This window comes from Peromyscus leucopus, chromosome 17, assembly GCF_004664715.2.
Source record: "Peromyscus leucopus breed LL Stock chromosome 17, UCI_PerLeu_2.1, whole genome shotgun sequence".
In the NCBI taxonomy this organism is placed as follows: domain Eukaryota; kingdom Metazoa; phylum Chordata; class Mammalia; order Rodentia; family Cricetidae; genus Peromyscus; species Peromyscus leucopus.
This window is the reverse complement of record NC_051077.1, coordinates 276,069-294,765: the sequence shown is the minus strand read 5'-3', so window position 1 is coordinate 294,765 and position 18,697 is coordinate 276,069. Positions and strand designations below refer to the sequence as shown.

Genomic DNA, 18,697 nt, shown 5'->3' with positions numbered 1-18,697 from the left:
TTTTTCCAGATGGAAACTGCATAACTAAAGGACATTTTCATTTAGCGAACACTCATTTATTGAGGTTCTATGACACGCCCCGTGCTGCATCTCACTGCAACGGTTCTATGAAGAAGGAACTGGGAAGATGGCGGACTCTGCCGGGATAACGTGGAGAAGGCTGTCGGAGTCTTTGTGTCCACACAGAAGTGGCCAGGGCTGGAGCTAGGCCACAAGCAGGATCATTCACTGGGCTCCAGAGAGCCAACTGCCACTGGGAATCGGTTGTGTAACACATGACACTACACCCAAAATGAGAAAAACACTGGGATGGAGGGACAGGCAGTCCTAAGACCAAAGGTCAGTTGTATTTCCTTTGCCTGATGAAGAGCTGAGAGTGGCCACTTGGCCATGAAATCTCCTGAGAGGACCAACAGACAAGATACAAAGCAAAAAAAAAAAAATGTTTTTTTTAAATAAAAAACTACATTTTTTGTCTTTTCACTTTTTTGTTATTGTTTTATTTGATTTATGTGAAGACAGGGTCTCACTGTGTAACCCTGACTCATCTGGTACTCAGCATTTGGCCCAGGTTGGCACTGAACTCCAGCTTCAGCCTCTCGTGCTGGAGTTACAAGTATATACCACATAAAAGCTGCATTTTAATTCTTGTGATTAGGTTTAAAGAACTAAATTAACTAAAACCAATTTCAGTTCATGTTAAGATGGTTAGACTCTCAGTATTAGCTTAACTCTAAGGTTGGAGGCTTTTGGAGGCTACTAAGGGTGCTAAGCAATGCACCCTCATGTGTTTAGACCCTTGTTTATTTACACAGACACAATAGAGCACTCAGCAGTAAGCAATGGCATTTAACTCCAGTCAAACAGGAAAGAGAGTAAGTTCCTCACCCTGGTTTACACTTACTCCTGGAAGTGACTGGAAGGAGGGTTGAAACATGAAGGGCTTTTAAGTTAGAAAGGGCCCCGGTGAAAGAAACAGCAACAACAACACATTTATTTTGTTTTAACGATACATTTTTACCACTAAAGTTTCTTATATTTTTCTTATGCTAGACATTTCTGTTATTTTTGAATTCTCTTCTTAATATGGTAAAATTAACAACGGTAAGTAGCAGTAGTTAAACTTTAAAAGCTACAAAACTAAGAACATTAGATGTAGGAACTATTAGTGACAAAAAGGATTATAGAAATCTTCAAAAGTATTTCCACTTCTGAAATCATAAGTTGAGAGTTTAGGGATCTGAGTTAGCACCAGACTACTAATTTCTGTTTCTTTAGGTCTAAATACTCACATAGAAAAGCACACTATGATAGTAAGTATTTGAATAAGTGAATAGCTAGCAGTAGAGGAACAAGTTCAGCAACAATCAAATAGACTTTGGCGTGACGTGGGGTGACCTGGGTGCGGGGCTCAGTGGGTAAAATCTATGTGAACGGGAGGTGGTGGGAACCCGGCAGCACCTACTGCCGTCACCCTCCCACAACGCCGAGGAGACGAACCTGCTGGGGCTGTGGGCGTCCAGATGTCCACTCACATTTCTTACTGCACCAGTGATGGGTGAATAGTGTCCATGTCAAAAGAGGAAGAGGCTCCCAGCATGCTCCAACCTACCTGATGGCTTCTCCCCATTGCAGTTCACCAGGTGTGGGTTTGCCTGATGCGACAGAAGGAGCTTCACCAGGGTTGTCTGCAGCATAAAGACAACTTCAATCAGCACTGCCGCGCAGGACCCATCAGTAAGTACACAGGATACTGGGAACACACCGGCAAATACTGAGGATGCTAAGGACCCGTCAGCAAATACCCAGGGCTAAAGATCATCACTAAATATCCAGGGAACTGAGGACCATCAGCAAATATCCAGGGCTAAAGATCATCACTAAATATCCAGGGCACTGAGGACTGTCAGCAAGTACCCAGGGCTAAAGATCATCACTAATTATCCAGGGCACTGAGGACCATCAGCAAATACCCAGGGCTAAAGATCATCACTAAATATCCAGGGCACTGAGGACCATCAGCAAATATCTAGAGCACTGGGGGACCTATCAGTAAGTACTCAGGGTAATGAAGACCCATCAGGAAGTACCCAGGGCACTGAGGACCATCAGTAAGTACCCTGGGCGCCAACTCATCAGGAATCACCCAGGGTACATGGTTGCGGCACATGTCTGCTGCTCTTTCAAGGCATCTGACATGGCAGGAGCTTGAGGATGACATTCTTCTTGGCATTCTTACTATCCCCAGATTCTTCTCAGAGTACATCACACACTCAAACTTCAATTTTTCAGAATTTATACTTCAGAATTTATATATTAGGAAAAAAAAAATTTAGCAGGTGGGGTTTAAGTTCTGAAGGTCTGAAAAGGACATTTTATACATTTAAAATTCCTTTTATGATGTTTTGTGGAGAGATCATCTACTAGTGGGTGTTTTGCTTCAGTTTATTATTCACTTTAATCATTCAGCCGAGTCTTGGCTTGTTGGCACCACACATCCGTCACAATGCTGCACAGACCGGGAGACACACTCACACACATAGGACAGAAGGGTCAGAGGCAGGAGTGCAGTGCAGTGGTGCAGCACACGCCTGGTGCAGCTGAGATGGGCTGAGTCCCTAGTGCCACTGTTATGCTTCTGGGTGGTCAAATGCATGAAAACATTTACCCCAGAGCCTTTGACCTGGCCCAGCCTACTTTGAAAGAACGCCATTGTGTCTTTGCATCTGTCTAACCTGACCCCAATTTCCCAGCACTGATCACCATCATATGGGTTTAAACCCCATTATCACTCCGCTTCTCTGTATGCTTAGGGAATGTAGTCACAGTCCTCCTAAGCACAACATTGCACAGTCTGCTTGTGACCTTGGAAATGAAATCCCATTGTGCATGTTTCTACCCTTGCTCCATGGCTTCCCTGTGCACTTCAGAATCATCTGAGTTGTCAGGATTTACTAAGATCCATTTATTTTCTTGGTTATGTGAAACTACATCAAGAGACTGTAACATGTCTGCCTTTTTCTAAGCTAATGAAAGCATAATTAAATTTTAAATTCAACCTCACTAAATGTTTCTGGACTCAGGCAGAATGTGGCCCAATTCTTCGCCAGAACACAGATGAATCCCAGTCTACACTGTCCACATTTCTCTCGGCATTCTGGCCCTCTGAGCATCCACCAGAACCTCACATTAAGCCCTGTCTTTTGTCTTTCTCTAGTCTATTTCTCCAGATTTCTCCTACAAATCAGTCCCAAGGTCTTGAGGACCACACCTTCAGATGTGGCTACAGTGATCACCCCACTCTTGGTACTAACTACCTATATTAGTTACTTTTGTGTCCCTATAACCAATATCTGAGCTAAGGACCTTAGAGAAGGGAGGACTTCCTTGATCTCATGGTTTCTGAGGTTTAGTCTATGGTGGCTCCATGTGCTTGGGCAGAACATCACGCCTCCACTGGGAGCATGTGGCGGATGCGATACAGGGAAGTAACTTCTACAATAAATGTTGAAAAGGAACACTTTCTCCTTTCTCTCTCCAATCTCTAGTGACCTGTTTCTTCCAACTAGGAATCATATCCTAGAGATTCCAGAACCTCCCATTGTGCCAAGAGCCTCAACACATAGCTTGTGGGCTACATTTCATGTTTAACCTACAGTAACAGGCAATGAATGAATTCCCCATTGATTCATGTCTAGAACAAGTATGGCTTGAATCACTGTTTATAATTTAAATTCTCAATGAGCTCAGTTAAATCATGAGGGGGCACAAAATGTAACTCTCAAATGATTCATACGAGTAACTGACAGACCTGGTAATATCTTGCTAATACTTCCTCCTCCTCCAGGAGATATCGTAGTTAATGATTGCTGGATCGTGGGGGAGGGGCATTTTCATCAATGGTGTACTCACTGATAAGCCCCACTTTTTTTAAAACCCACCCATTCTCCTGTAGGCAATGAATTAACATACATTAATTAATTAATATCAAGCAACCCTAATGAAAGCAGAAATGAGGACGAGAAGGGAATGGATGGATGATTGTGATCAAAATGCATTATATGCATGTGTGAAATCACAAAAACAACTGGTTCTGGAACATAAATACTACTTTTGTTGAAGTTTTACTAGCGATAATATGAAAAAAAAAATAAGTTTTCTGTGCAAAGAGATTTGAGCTGAATTTCTGACTTTAAAATAGTTTGGAGTAAAATCGCACCCAGAATGTCTTAGAAGCCAACCAGCAATTGGGCAATGCAACTGTTGAAATGATTAAACACATTTGCACTCCCTGGAGGAAAGGAAACACACTTCTCTGGAAAGGTGTTTTAAACAAGAACGTTGTTTTCCTTTTCAATATTTATTGTAGGAAAAAAATTCATTTATTCAAAAGTACTGTTGACATGCTCTTCACGTCCACTTCCAGCAAGGAAGCATGGGTGTGAGTAAACGGATTAGGTGAGTGGAGTTGCCAGCAACAGAAACCCGTTGCCTCCGGCTCTAGCACCTGAGAGTCTCACGGGACCATGAGGTGTCAGGTCAGGGTCTCAGGTCACCACCGCCTTGTCAAGACTGCTTGTCTAGTGCCTCTGGGAGCTGGGACACGCTGGGGGAGAAGTCCTGTTATTCCTGAAGAGAGTGACCAGCTTCCAGGCTGGTGTGCTCCGTTTCCCGGGGCAGTGGTGAGCAACGGACTGCAAACGGTGTGGTCGGGGGCCACCTCTGGAAGGAGGCACGTCTGGAAACCGAGTTCTCTGGGGAAAGGTCACAAACCAGCACACAAACATGAGAGGTAGAGATTCTGTTTGGTCCATTTTCACATTCTTTCTGATTGGACTTAGAGTGCGTCAGAGCAGCGTTTTCCTGCGGTTCTTCAGTTCCCTCATGGAGTTGGAACAGGTGGCTGAACCACATACAGGGATGACGCCCCTGTGTCTAACCCGTCTGCAGCCACTCGGCTCCACCCAAATGTGTAGATCCAAGCAGCTATGTGCCGACCCCTCTGAAGGTCTGAACCCTAACAAATTTTTCATCATCGAAGGCGCCTTTCTTGTGTCATTGGTCACAGCAGCACAAACGTAGTTAATCCAACTTCTTTTATTCACTGAAACGAAGTGTAATTTGCAGAGTAAAACGGGACATAAAAATGTAACTTGACTTTAGATCCCCTAACTGTAAAAGACAAACGGAGCACAGAGGGACTGGCGTGGTTGGCTCAGCAGCACCGCGGTGTGAAAGCACCACTAACCCTATTCTGTGAGGGATATTTACGGCTTCTGAGCGTCTCTCCAGTGAGTTCAGGCGTGATGTGCAAGCTCAAAGGGGTAAGTTTCATGGGCCCTCGGGAAAGCAAATGTTTTTCCTTATTAAATTATTTGCATAGTAGGATAATACCATTAGAAGTTAAATTATATAATGATTAGCATATAAATTATAATCAAATCAAAATTAAATATGAAGGGTTTTTTTTTATTTTTTGTAAATTGTTAATAAAATTCCAGAAAGGATTTGGAAAACCACATTACCTGGCCGTACTTGGCTGCTAAATGCAGGGGCGTCCAGTACCCGTCATCCATTCTGTTGAGGTCTCCGCCGTGCTCCAGGATGAGCACCACCACCTCCTTGTAGCCGCTTGCGCAAGCCATGTGCAGCTGAAATACGGGCATGGTTGTCACTCTACCTTTGCAGAAAAGTAGTCTTGCCAATGCTACTGGTTCAATAGTTTAGACATTTAAGTAAGTATTGGATCTGAACCATGACACTATAAAATTACACAAAAACACAGGTTTGTAGTTTTATTATTTTGTGTAAGTCATCATTAGCACGTTTTGAGAGAAACGCTGTGACTCGTGAAGCAATGGCAGGTTTTCACCATTTCTCTTCTGACTGACTGTGTGCACTTCTCCCAGGTAATCCCCGCTCCCCCCTGAGCTCCCTCTGGCAGTAACGAGAGCTGCTAAAAGCGCACACCCACTAACTGCACACTCAAGGCCTCCGGCCCACCTGTCAAAGATCTGCTAACTAGCTCCCACATTCAAGGAGTGTCCCTGGTGCTGAGTGGGGTGACACAGACACAGGAAATGCGCTGCAGGTATTCTGGGGGCTCCTGAGATAGTGGTGAAGTTTCATTGTCTGTCTTAGGCAAGCTGTCTATCCTGGGTATAATTTAGTAATGAGAGGTCCCATGTGTGATTAAGATTAGAAGGTTTAAGAGGTATTTGACCTAGTTATTACCATTTTAGGACAAGCAAACCACCTGTATACACGACTACCTCAGTGTCTCTTGGAATCAGAAGGAACCAGAAGCCCAGAGGCATACAGATGGGGTACAGCAAACACAGCCTGAGCAGGTAACCCCAGTAGGTTTTGGTCCCAGACATGGAAAAGGCTAGAATTCCAGAATCCAGGGCTAAAACAGAAGTGGCAGGGATGATGCATAAAGTTTTGGGGCAGGTGGATCCATTTCTGATGCCACCTAAGTTACAGTCCAAACAATTCAGCCACAAGGCAGACTGATGGCTTCTGGCCAAGGCTCCTTCTGGGCGACATGGAGTGGAACTTTAAGAACGTGGCATGGATGTCCAGAGCAATGCACAGTAGTATCTGCAAGCCCCCATCACCACACTGCACGCTGTGCTGGAGGACTGTCCTTTCAAGCCACCATGGCTCCCCTAGGAGTTCAACCAAAACTGAAGGAAAACACCCGAAGTGACAGGGTCCCTGGAGACTCCCTTTCTAATACAATTGCCATCTACACTCCCATCTGGGTGTCAGAGGATTTCAGAGCTGCATCTCTGCTTCTCTAGAAATAGACACCACTCTCCAGCTACCACGACACTGCCTGCTCCTGCCTCACATCACGTCTGTGTAAAACTTGAAGCCCCCTTCACTGACATGGTCTTCTTGAAGGTTTGTGACCCCTGACACTCTACATGAGCATACCACACAAGGTTGATACATTTTCACGAAAGTCGTGTTAACAGTCAATGAAAGATCAATCTTTGAGAAATCAATTCATTCATTTAGTAACCTGTGGGTTCAGGACAGCCATTGTACTAGAAATAAATAATATATATATATAAATAAAGGAAACTCACTTCTTCCACATCTACCCAGTGAGATGAACAAAGGTTTTTACTTCCTCAGTGGCTGAGATATGTGTGCATGTGTGTGTGCGTGCGCTATGTGTGTGTGTGTGTGTGTGTGTGTGTGTGTGTGTGTGTGAGAGAGAGAGAAGAGAGAGAGAGAGAGAGAGAGAGAGAGAGAGAGAGAGAGGTGGATTTGGGTGAGTGGGAAAGTGGGAGGATCTGGGAGGGGCTGGGGGAGAAGAACCATAAGTAGAATATATTGTATGAAAAAAAATCTATTTTCATTTAAAAAAAATTCCACAACCAGCAGTGACCAGTAACACAAACGAACAACAGAAATAGAGAAGGAACTTGAGTGTTAGAAATATGTGGCCAGGGGTTGCAGTGAGATCTTTGGGGAAATGTATGCCCTCAGACTCCAAACGCTGACTTCAGATTCTATGGAACATGGTGTTTACAAAAGTGTGAGGCCTAGAGAAATGCTCAGAAAATAAGAATGTTTACTGTTCTTGCAAGGACTTGGGTTTGGTTTCCAACATCCACACTGCTCTCAACTGCCTGTAACTCCAGATCCAGGGTATCTGATGCCCTCTTCTGGCCTCCACAGGCACCTTCATGCACACAGTGCACATTAAACACACACACACATACAAATAAATAAATAATAATTAACTAAATAAACATCTTTAAAAACCTATACTATTTTCTGAAGTATTATTTAATTTTTATGAAGAAGATTTATTTAAATTTTTTAAAGGCCTGTACTTGGCTGTTCTGTTGGACATTCTAATTAAGGAGTCAAAAGTGTACAAAACCCAACACTGCACTAGCAGATCATTGCAACTGAACATTTTGTCAAAAGTTTGATCCTTTGAACACAGCCATGTAACTGTGAGAAATGATGCCTCATTCTGAACCACAACTGGCATTCCAATTCAGTCTAAGAAATCCATCTGTAGACAAAGGCATTTTCTTATCATGATATCTAACAATAGACAGAAAGGCACTGCTTCCCTCCCAGAACAAACCCCCCAGCAATGACACACATCAACAGACAGACGATCCCATTCAGACTCCGGAATTGTCCCAGACAGCCCCCCATTGGCTGCCATCACTTCCTGGATAGCCTCCTAGATGTTTATCTGTTGCTATTTTCTTGTTCAAAGCTCACAGATAGCACCCAGGGGATTCAGTTATTACAGAAAATCGTTTACGCCTTTTGTGTTCTCTTCTGTTCAATAAAAAGCAAGAATCACACAGAACATCAAAACTGAAGGGATTAAATGATTGCTGTATGCAGGTTTGCATGCATTCTTTTGGCAGATTGCTATCTGAGTCTAAACAGGGGTTGGAGCAGGTGCCTGGGCAGGGATTTTTCACAAACAGAGTTGCACTATTACCTAGTGCATTGTATCCGGGCCTTATTGTGCTTCTATTGTGTGGGAGTTGTCTACTCAAAGCAATAAGTGAATTGTCAGTGGGCCATGCCACCCCAGTCGGATGGCTCACTAACTGTCCTGCAGAAGACCGTATCCAAGGTGACTAAGCCCAGGAGTCACCCCACAGCCTGCCCTCAGCTGCCACCTCCTTCTCCCTTCATCCTTCTCCCCCAGCCTCACTGTCTGCTCTCCTTCCGGGACTCTGATCTCCCTCACCGCTGCTGCTCTGTCTCAAACCCTCTCTCCCGTGGACGGAACTGATGACTTCACCAGTGCCAACACTGCTACTGTGCTCCAAAAAGCCTTTTTCTAATTAAGGATTTCAGATTCCATTATTCAGACTAACTAATGCCTCCTCTGAGATGGCCAAGAGCCCGGCTGCACCCCCAAGCAACCTCACCCTCCTTGCTCCAGCCCCTTTTAGGTGGCAGCCATCTCTATTTTCTGATGTCTGCTCCATCACATGGGGAGGGTGAACTGAGAACTTGTGACTCTTTCTAAAGTCTCCTCCCTCAATCCAACAAAATGATATTTTAACGGCTAGCACATAGGTGCTGGAAACTGAGTCCCAGTTCTCTCAAAAGCAGCAGCAAGTGCCCCTCTATGCTGAGCCACCTCTTCACCCCAAGATCACTTTACTGTTAAGCTACTGCATTGTTTCTCATCCAAATAAAAGGTAACGGCAGGGGTTTGATTGACCTTACAAAGTGAATTAGTTAAAAAAAAAAAAAAAAGTAACCCACAGTCTGTTTCATTTAGAACCCAAATGAAAGTCGTTTTAAAAGTTCCATCTCAAAAGTCATATTGACAAAATAAGACACAGAATTTTATTTTAAACCTGTGAGAATGGCATGTGTAGAAATAGTTGAGGAAAACACATCAGCTTGGATGCCAAGCCCTCTCTGGGCCATGGTATAAATATTTTGTATTTTCTTCTCTATTAATTTGTGTTTTCCAAGGTATCTTCAAAGAATATATGTGCATTATTTTATGATAAAAGACCCCTTTGAACGGTAAATTGTATCCAATTACACGCTCTATAATCAACTTCATTTGCTCACCAGCGTCACTCCATCTTCGTTCTTCTCATTGACATCTCCCCCTGAAGATAAGAAGTGCCTGACGTCTGTCAGCATACTCATGGGCCGCTGAAGCTTTATCTGGCGCAGCGAGGTGAGGTCCACCCCTGGGAGAAGAAGACCTATTAGCTCCAAGGAAAGTCTGGGGTCCAGGACAAGGTAGTCTTCCAACACACTCCTTTCAGAGCCCTCTTCCCCCCTTCAACTCTCCTCCTCTACTCAAGACTTCTTTCGCTTTGAATGCACCCTGTTGTAATCATTACTTAAGTATAGCCTGCCTGGTAAAAACTAAGTTCCAACTCATCATTTCCCCCAACATGATAGGATGTTAGTACATGGCAGGCTGCTCAGGAATACCTAAGTTACTAGACTAACATACTTAATATACCGGTATAAATTGCCCACATGCGCTAGTCAAAAGTATTTTCAAGTCCTTAAATTAATTAGATTGAAAGAAGATACGAAGTCATGGTTTTTGTTTGCTTAGATTTTCTCCCAGAAATACTTGCTCATAAATACAGTGTGATGTCCTGGACAAGCAAAGTTACTTCTTCAGAGAAACCAACGGCCTATCAACAAAGTCTGAAATTCATGACAATACTCTATACATGTTAACTCAGAAGTTCTGACAAATATACCAAGCTGCATTGGTGCTGGCATTAGGGGTGCTTCAAACCACATTTGGGGGTTCTTTATTAGGACTCTGACACTTTCCTGTATATGTGAATTTATTTCAGGATAAAAGTTTAAAAGGTTGCTCTAGCTGAACAGGTCAGGGCTATTCATGTCAGGATAGATACCCAACACTGAGTGAGAAACCAGCATCCTTGACAGACAGTGTTGGCTTGCGCATTAGCGGCACAAGTCTCCTTACTTCAGCTCACAACTTTTATCAGCATTTATTTCCTCATATTTCAGAGTAGGACAATTCTAAAGTAACTCATCTTCTCATTATGGAGTCCTTGTTCCTATCATTGCTTCCTAGACACAGATCTTTACTGAGGTGACTGATGTCTCTGATCTGTCATCATGAGATTTTATCGCTTTCTAGTTCAATTCTGAGAAAGGTATCTGGGCTTCATAAACCTCAGCCATTTGAACTAAGGTTCCAAAGAGAAGAGACTATGGTTCCTCTTCCTGTTTCCAAATAAAGGTGAAGAAAACAATGATGGTGGTGGTGATGGTGGTGGTGGTGATGGTAATAATGATGGCAATGATGATGGTGTTGATGATGATGATGATGATAGTGAGATATTTCCTACTTGGAAGTGTTGGCTGTGAACTAGCCATTGTCATGAACATATTCTATGTCTTATCTGGTTGAGTCCTTATTGCACACATCCAAAGAAAGCATCCTCCAGTGGGTCCAAACACTGTTTCTGCAATGATGCTCCTGACATGCTCAGTGTGAGATTTACTTTCTTAGACCAACTTTGAGAAAAGTCATTTCAGCTTCAGCATCCTCAGGCACTTGGATAACAGCAAATTGTTATTTGGATAACATTTGGATAACAATAAATCCAAACCAAGGGATTGAGGTTACAGTTCACAGTTTTAAGGCATGTCTCGGGGCAGAGGCCATGGCAAGTACATTATCTATAAGTATGTGGTAAGCAAGGCCATTTACACTTTCCCCTTTCCTCAGTGGGCTCCCCACATCTGTTCCCCAAAGGCTTGTCTCTGAACCTGAGTAGGGAAAAGAGCGGAAATGCCCAGAACCCTGTCATCTGGGCTTCACAGCTATGAATGTAGATGCCTCCCCTGTGTCAATATAGGCGGGTTAACTAGTCCTCTGCCTCAGCATCTGGATTTGAAAGGATGGGTGGACAGATGCTGTTTGATCAATTACTGTACTGAATTAACACATGGTCCACACCGAAGAGTATTTGATCTTTAGTAAGAGTTCATGAAAGTGAGTTTTGGTTGTTAGCCAACTGTGGTGAAGCACAGAGCTGTGTCAACAGCACCCCAGACCAGAAGCACCCTGGCCGAGCCTCACCTTCTGATCACCATGTATCATGCTGGAAGAACCAACAGACTTCCTTTTGTAATGGGGCGTTTGAGGTCTGGGGGAAACAACAAGTCACTGCATTCTCATTTGTAGGATTATGGAATTGGACATGTGATTTAAGTATTGAGCATGCTTCATGGACATCAGCAGAGATTCGCAGAGGAAGCAATGGAAACCTCTAAGGTTCCACTGCCTGGTGAAATTCCACAATGCTGTTGTGCTTGCTGAAGTGTGCATCTCCAGGAACCGTGCTTAAACAACTAATTGAAATTAAATAATAAATGTAGAATGCAGCCAACGTGGAAGGCAGGTTAAAATGTGGAGGTAGGATACCTCTCGTCAAAGGCCGTCTACACCCAACACAGAAGAGCAAACAGCTTATTTCTTGTCCCCGTTGCCAAGATACCACAGGGAATATTTTGACATTATATTGATTTGAATTCAATTTTGAGTCAAATCTGATGCCAACTAAAGTGTGATTTTTAGATTTTTTGTTATAATTTTAGGAAAGAAGAAGCCTCTTTTTGCTTAGCCAAATACAACAGAAATTCTATCTCTTCATGCCAATCAAGTATCTTTAACTGCCTCTGAATATACCAACCAAGCTGGCAGAGCTCTCTCCCACCACCATAAACCTAGTCAGGGATAGAGAGTGGGCTCAGTCTCCATTCTCCCTTCTTTATTGTGAAAAAGAAATCTAATTTATGTTCATATTATTTTCTGGAAGGAATAAGCCTGAGGATTCTTTAGATTTATTATTTGGGAGGAATCCGGTAATTCTTTCAATTTAAGAATTAAGGAAAATCTGTTACTGAAGTTATTGCTTGGTCACCTTTGCTGACTATGGGTACTAGGAGTCACTGGAATTGTGTTAACATGTTAAGTCAGTCTTAATCTGTCTAACTTTGCTCCACTGCCGTTCTGAACGACCCATTGTTTTTATAGAAACTCAACCTCCTTTGTCTGAGGCTGAGTTATGTGGGTGGTGTCACAGTGTGTGTTGCAGCTGAACTGTCCCTGTAAGTGTCCCTGAGCTCAAGGGGACTTTGCACTGTCTCTCTTCCACACTGATCCAGACACTTTCTCTGTAAACCCTACTCACATGAACCCATGTGGTTCTCCATGTATCCCAGCCCCTCAACCTAATGTTTGCATAAACATCACTTCTGTGAAGCCTTCTGCAGTGGTCTCAGGGGAAAATTAAGCCTGCCTTCCTTAGCAGGTTAGTGAGATAACCACACATGAACCTTCAGCGTCCGAGGAATCTGCACACCCTTGTTTTTATTCTCTATTACATCTATCTCTACATCATCACTTGAGTAAATATAAAAAAATAATTTTGCCCTCAACAAAATGGAAGTAACAGCCAAGCAGATCTAAAAAGACATTTGCAGTTCAATGACATGCCACAACATGCTTTTAGCATGTGGTTTCTTAGCTTACAGAACTGAAAGTTAGTTCACTGGGACTCCATGGTAAACTTCCTAAGAAACTAAGGGAGGCTACTGAGTCAGGCAGGCAAATCCCTAACAGTGATGTAAGCAAAGAGCAGTAAACACATTCAGGCGGAGGGGAATGTTGCTTCCGCCTCGCCCTGTCCTGGCCCCTGAACAGCAGGCACAAAGGGACTGTCTCATGCACACTGGAACGTGCTGCTACCTCAACTATGTGGGATTCTGAAAGAGCCTGGTGCCCGAACAGGACCTTGATTAAACTTTGTTAAGCAAAAGAAAGGTCGAGATATTGCTGAGCTGACTGTGTTGGAGGGTCCTCTGAAGGATGAATGGGGAGGGATAAGCCTAGTGTACTGAGACCAGGCTTGGAAGCTACTGTGCTAAGATACATTAGAAAGACCAGGCTTTTAACTAAGGCAGAAACTGGGTGATTGGTGAAGGTATGGACAAGGTCTAGAGGCATCAAGGAAGCAGGTGCCATAAGACTTTGTGACACCCAGACAAGAAGGACTAGCAAGAATAAAATGGCATTCAGATGCTTACATTGCCATTGTAATGGTAAATAAGGGCCACAGAGTGAGAGTAGTATCTTTCACACGGGACAAGTTATTTCAAACCATCTGACCTCCAATTCAAGATGCACAAGAAACTGACATACAGGACTGAAGGTGTCAGAGGGCACCTGAGTCAGAGCAGTGATTTTTGGGAGCAGGCAGAGCAAGCAAAGGGTGAGCTCACCTAGCACCCATGTCACCCTGTCCTAGAAGGATGTTTCTCAAGGACAAAGCCCAGAAACAGTTCATAAGTGGGGACCTAAGGATATGAGTGTGGCTCCCCAAAGTATCACAGAAAAAAGTTTCAAGAGGAGGGAGCAAAGTATGGAAAGACCACTTCAGGGGAGACTTGGCCAGTGTCCACACCATGCAAGGTCACAAAAATATGAGTTCAAAGAACAGAGAAATGAGTCCCAGAAAGTAAGTTCACGAATCCAGGGGCAGCTACTACAGGGGGATTCTCAGTGGGTAGGAAGTTGAGCAGTGGATGACTGAGGGACAGGGCAGACAAACAACTAGTTCCTAAAAGGGTGGAAAGAGGAGGGAGACTAGGTGGAAAAGTGTGCAGAAAAAAATGACAGATAGATGATGATAGATAGATAGAAAGAAAGAGGAAGGAAGGAAGGAAGGAAGGAAAGAAGAAAAGAAAGGAAAGAAAGGAAGGAAGGAAGGAAGGAAGGAAGGAAGGAAGGAAGGAAGGAAGGAAGGAAGGAAGGAAAGAAAGGAAGGAAGGAAGGAAGGTAGATAAGATAAATAGACAGATAGGAAGATAGATAGATGGGTAGACAGACAGACAGACAGACAGATGATAGATTCACCTATGCAGATGCATATCCACACATACATGTATACACAAGTGGTGGGATGAATGATTAGATAGGAAGGTGGATGGATGGATAGATACATATATACTTGCAAGTAGAGATACAGACATGGGCAGCTGAATAAAGGGGTAGATAAATACCACACACAGACACACACACACACACACACACACACACACACACACACACAAATGCAGACATTTTTCATGCCTGTTTTCTGTCCTGGCCACCTTGAGCTCCCCCTCCCCTGGGCTCTTCCTTCCCCCAGAGGCTCATTTCAGAACTGATTGCTTTCCTTGCATGCCCAGCTGTTTTGCCTTGTGCAGAGATGAGGTATTCATCAGATGCTCAGTCAGCCCCAGCGTGGGTCTCATTTCACAGCCCTGGAACCTACGGCACTGAGCCGAGGTTAATTGCTGCAGCCAGCTTTACAGTGTAAGTCTGTGGTGACGGTACAATTAGAACTTGCAACAGAGACTTTCTATGTAATCAACTTGTTCACGATGTCTCCTGCCCCCTCTGCCCCCTGTGCTCCGACCTGACAGGATGATAAGTATCTGATTTGAAACAGGATTTTGCAGAGCCGGGAGCACCCCACGATTGCAAGCACCTGCAAAGAATAGTGTGGTGACAAGACAAATAATAGCAAAAATGTCACCCTGGACTATTAGAAATTTCTGATGGCATCAGTCCCAGCTGTCACGGCAGAAAACTCTCACGGCACACCAATGAGGGGGCCAGGAATAAATGGAGTTAGACAGTGTTTACCAGGGACAGGGGAGGTGACACCGATAAGCAGGAGGGACTCTGACAGGGACAGCAGCAGCTGTGCAGGAGGGCAGCGGAGGGCAGGCAGGAGGGGCCAGGCCACAGCAGCAGCAGTGGCTAGTGGAAAACAGAATTAAAAACTAAAGAGATATTAAATTGAGTTCGTTCCAGCTAACCTGCCTTTTGCAAACTGATCGTGACAGCCGTCATGGTGACAGCTTTTCCCTGTAGCAGAATCAGGGACTGTCTCTGGTTTCTCCTCTCCAATATTTTCATCCACCTCCCACAAGAAGAGAGTTGCTTTGGTTTGGTTTGGTTTGGTTTTTACATACAATGGAAAATATTGATTTTGCAGAAATCAAGCTTTTCTAATAAACACAATGCCTCGGTGGGTTGGAAGCTTGTCAGTGATGCTCACACATTTGCAGGTGGAGATACCGAGGTTGGTCTTGCGGCCCAGGAGGGATCAGGAGCGGATAAGACAGCCACGAGAAAGGTTCCCTGGCTGAGCGAGACAGCTCGGTTCCTTCAGCGTTAGAGTTTTAGTTGACTTAATTCTTCTGCATTTCCTTATTTGTTTCATTTGTTAATTTATTTTAGAGAAAGGGATTCACGTGCCCAGAGTGACCCAATGTCCCAGTGCTCCTGTCCTCACAGGCAGGTGACAGATGACAGCTGTGCTCCACCAGGCTTGGCTTACCCCCAGCCTGTGACTTATCTTTTTAAAAATTCATTCACTTTGTGTGTATGTGTGTGTGTGTGTGTGTGATTTACATCTGCCTGCATGTGTACATGTGCACCACATGTATGCAGTGCCCACAGAGGCCAGAAAAGGGCATCCGATCCCGATGGGACTAGATTTACAAATGGTGGATGTGCCAGCATGTGTGCTGGGAATCCAGTTCAGGCCCCTGTGAAAGCAGCTCGTGCCCTTCACTGCTGCGGAGTCATCTCTTCAGCGCCCATGATTGAGTCCCTCAAACGAGCTTTTATTTTGTGTGTGTGTGCGTGGGGGGGGTACATACTGAAATGTAAAAACTCCCCTCCCCCTCCAGCTCCTCTCATTTAAATCCCTCCCAGGCTTCCCACTCACAAGTTGACAGCCTCGATTTGATTATCATTGTTACGTATGTATGTATGTATGTATGTATGTATATATGTATGTGTGTATGTGTGTTTACTCACACACACACACACACACATACAACCTGCTGCGTCTGTTTTTGTTGTTTGTGTGTCTGTGGTTTCAAGGCTCAGCACTCTGGACAACCAATAACAGGGCTCCTCCCTGGGGGAGGTTAGCTCTCTGCCCAGCAGTCATTAACTGAGTGCCGTCCTTTGCTCAGGGGTATCCTGTGAATTTTCCCCTTCCATGTGGCATGGCCATTGATAGTGCCATTGTTCTTGTCTTGTTTCTGCAGCCATTTTTTTAGGAGAGTCACGAAACCACACTGCTGCGGGGCAGCGCACACCCAAAATGCTGTACAAAGTTAACACGTCCGAGTGGATGGGCGTGGAGGTCCACATGGAGGAACCAGCACAGGCCAGTTCACCGAGTTACTCTGGTCACCATTACTATGTTGGTGATCAGAACATGTGACATAAAGAGTTCTTGGACCACTTTTCAGTAGTACAAAGATGTTAACCTCGGGCTCCCCTGCATTTATTGTACAAACCCTGAACTCTGTGCAGCCTGGGAAGCACTTCAGAGGTCGGAGTTCTGAACTGCCCGCTAGGAAATCCAAATCACCTGGAGTTTTGTTCCTGGTAGAATGCATGAACTTTTCTCCAGAAGGTCACAGCCTGCATGGGAATCTTGGGCGTCTGGGGGGAGGGCTACTGAATGCTGTGCCCCACAGATTCTGAGTGGGCAGTTCACGATGCTGCATGCCTCTCCCCAAGCCTGCTTTTGCCCTAACCTTGCCTTGGTGGCCTTTAGCTTGGGGTGGGGGGCAGTAGCAATCACGCCCACCTTGCTTTCTAAATTAATGAGACGAGTTCTCATGAAGAAATCAGGGTTGCTAAGCACTAATTATTATTCTATGCATCCTCAAAATAAACCTTTGGAGACAAATGAGGTGGAGGAGGCAGATGTGATGGCAGTGAGGTAAGCGCTTCTCTAAAGAAGAGAGAGGAGCACCCTCAGCTTCCAGAGGCTCGGAATATTCCAGAACACTGTCTCTGGTCACCGGAGGGGCTGGAGTGCCTGGGCTGTTATTTATATTTAATCTTCAAGGAAGAGGAGGGACAGGATCCGCCCTTCCAAGCCTTCCTTATCACCAGGTGCAGCAGGGGCTTCCACTCAGCCCACGCTGAGCTGACTCACTGGTTCACGCTGGGGCTGTGTCATTAATGTGCTTGTGGGGGATACACCCGGGCGCAGCCCCATTTCATCGGGCCAGCCCTCTCTTTGATCCTAGGCTTTCTTCTCATGGTGCTTTGGCTTCTGAGCGCCACTGTGAATTCTGGGATGTGCACATGCTGCCCTTGTCTTCACTGAATAGGCTTGCAATTCCTGCAGGGATCACCCGGCCCTGGAGGATCCACTCAAGGTGACCTGGCTCTCATTAGCTCAGAATTCAATTGTGTGGCTCACTTCCCTTCCTGTCCCCAGGGAGGAGAGTTCATAATTACAAGCCCAGTCCCACCAATTACGGACCCCACGCATCTGTTCGGATCTCCTTCGCTGTTCCCCCTCCAGGTGCCCGCCAGTTTGCAAAAGTGGCAGGCAATAAACAAAAGTGGGAAACTGCCTCACATTCCATCCCCAAGGGAGTCAGCACAGTCTGAAACAATGTGTGCCCTTTCCTAAGAATGATACCCGTTTACGGTTCTGCCAATGTATTTCTTTCTGCAGAGTTTTTTTTTTTTTTTTTTTTTAAAGGAAGCTTTGGGCTACCGTTTTCATCCAAGTAGGCCAGCAGGATAGCGCTAGATTCTGTCCCTTCGACGGCATAATCTAATGGGATATTTCCGTTCACATCTTGCAGAAGGACGTTGGCTCCAGCCTGTGTGGAAACAAACAAAAATAACGAACATTGCTGAGGGATTAGAGAGAAAACCACGATACTTTTTTTTTTTTAAAGACAAATACATTAAATAATCTGTGGAGACTCCAGGTTGCAAAATGTCCCTCCGAGTCTTGTAACATCATATCCCCTGCGCTGGCACGATTGTCTCGCCTGGGTTCCTCCTTAAACCCAAACCTGATTCAGTGAGTGGCTGTGGAGCCCTGCTCTTTGGTGGTAGTTGCTGTTCTGTCTTCCTGAAATACTCCAGCCAGAAGGGAGTCTACACTGGCGGTCTCATCGGGCAAGCTGAGCTTGGCCTGATCGTCCTGAAGTCTACTCCATCAGTCTTTGTCCCCCACAGGCATCCGCTGGGTACTGTCCTCATATTTCAATGGCTTGGTGTCTGTGCTGACAACTCCTGCTTGGTTTTGATTTTGCAGGAGAATGTTTTCTAGCAAGAAGCACAATC

General features: G+C 44.7%; 1 protein-coding gene across 2 annotated transcripts in view; it reads right to left on the bottom strand.

The window, feature by feature from the left end:
* The window catches only part of Myo16 (myosin XVI), a 485,099-nt gene that overhangs the window by 264,179 nt on the left and 202,223 nt on the right, over window positions 1–18,697 (bottom strand). For both annotated transcript variants that reach the window (XM_028872308.2, XM_028872305.2), the window contains exons 5-8: window positions 18,117–18,225; window positions 9,589–9,713; window positions 5,526–5,651; window positions 1,613–1,688 (exon numbers count right to left, since the gene is read on the bottom strand). In XM_028872308.2, the coding sequence (XP_028728141.1) occupies window positions 1,613–1,688; window positions 5,526–5,651; window positions 9,589–9,713; window positions 18,117–18,225 (436 nt within the window). The remainder of the gene's footprint in view (window positions 1–1,612; window positions 1,689–5,525; window positions 5,652–9,588; window positions 9,714–18,116; window positions 18,226–18,697) is intronic.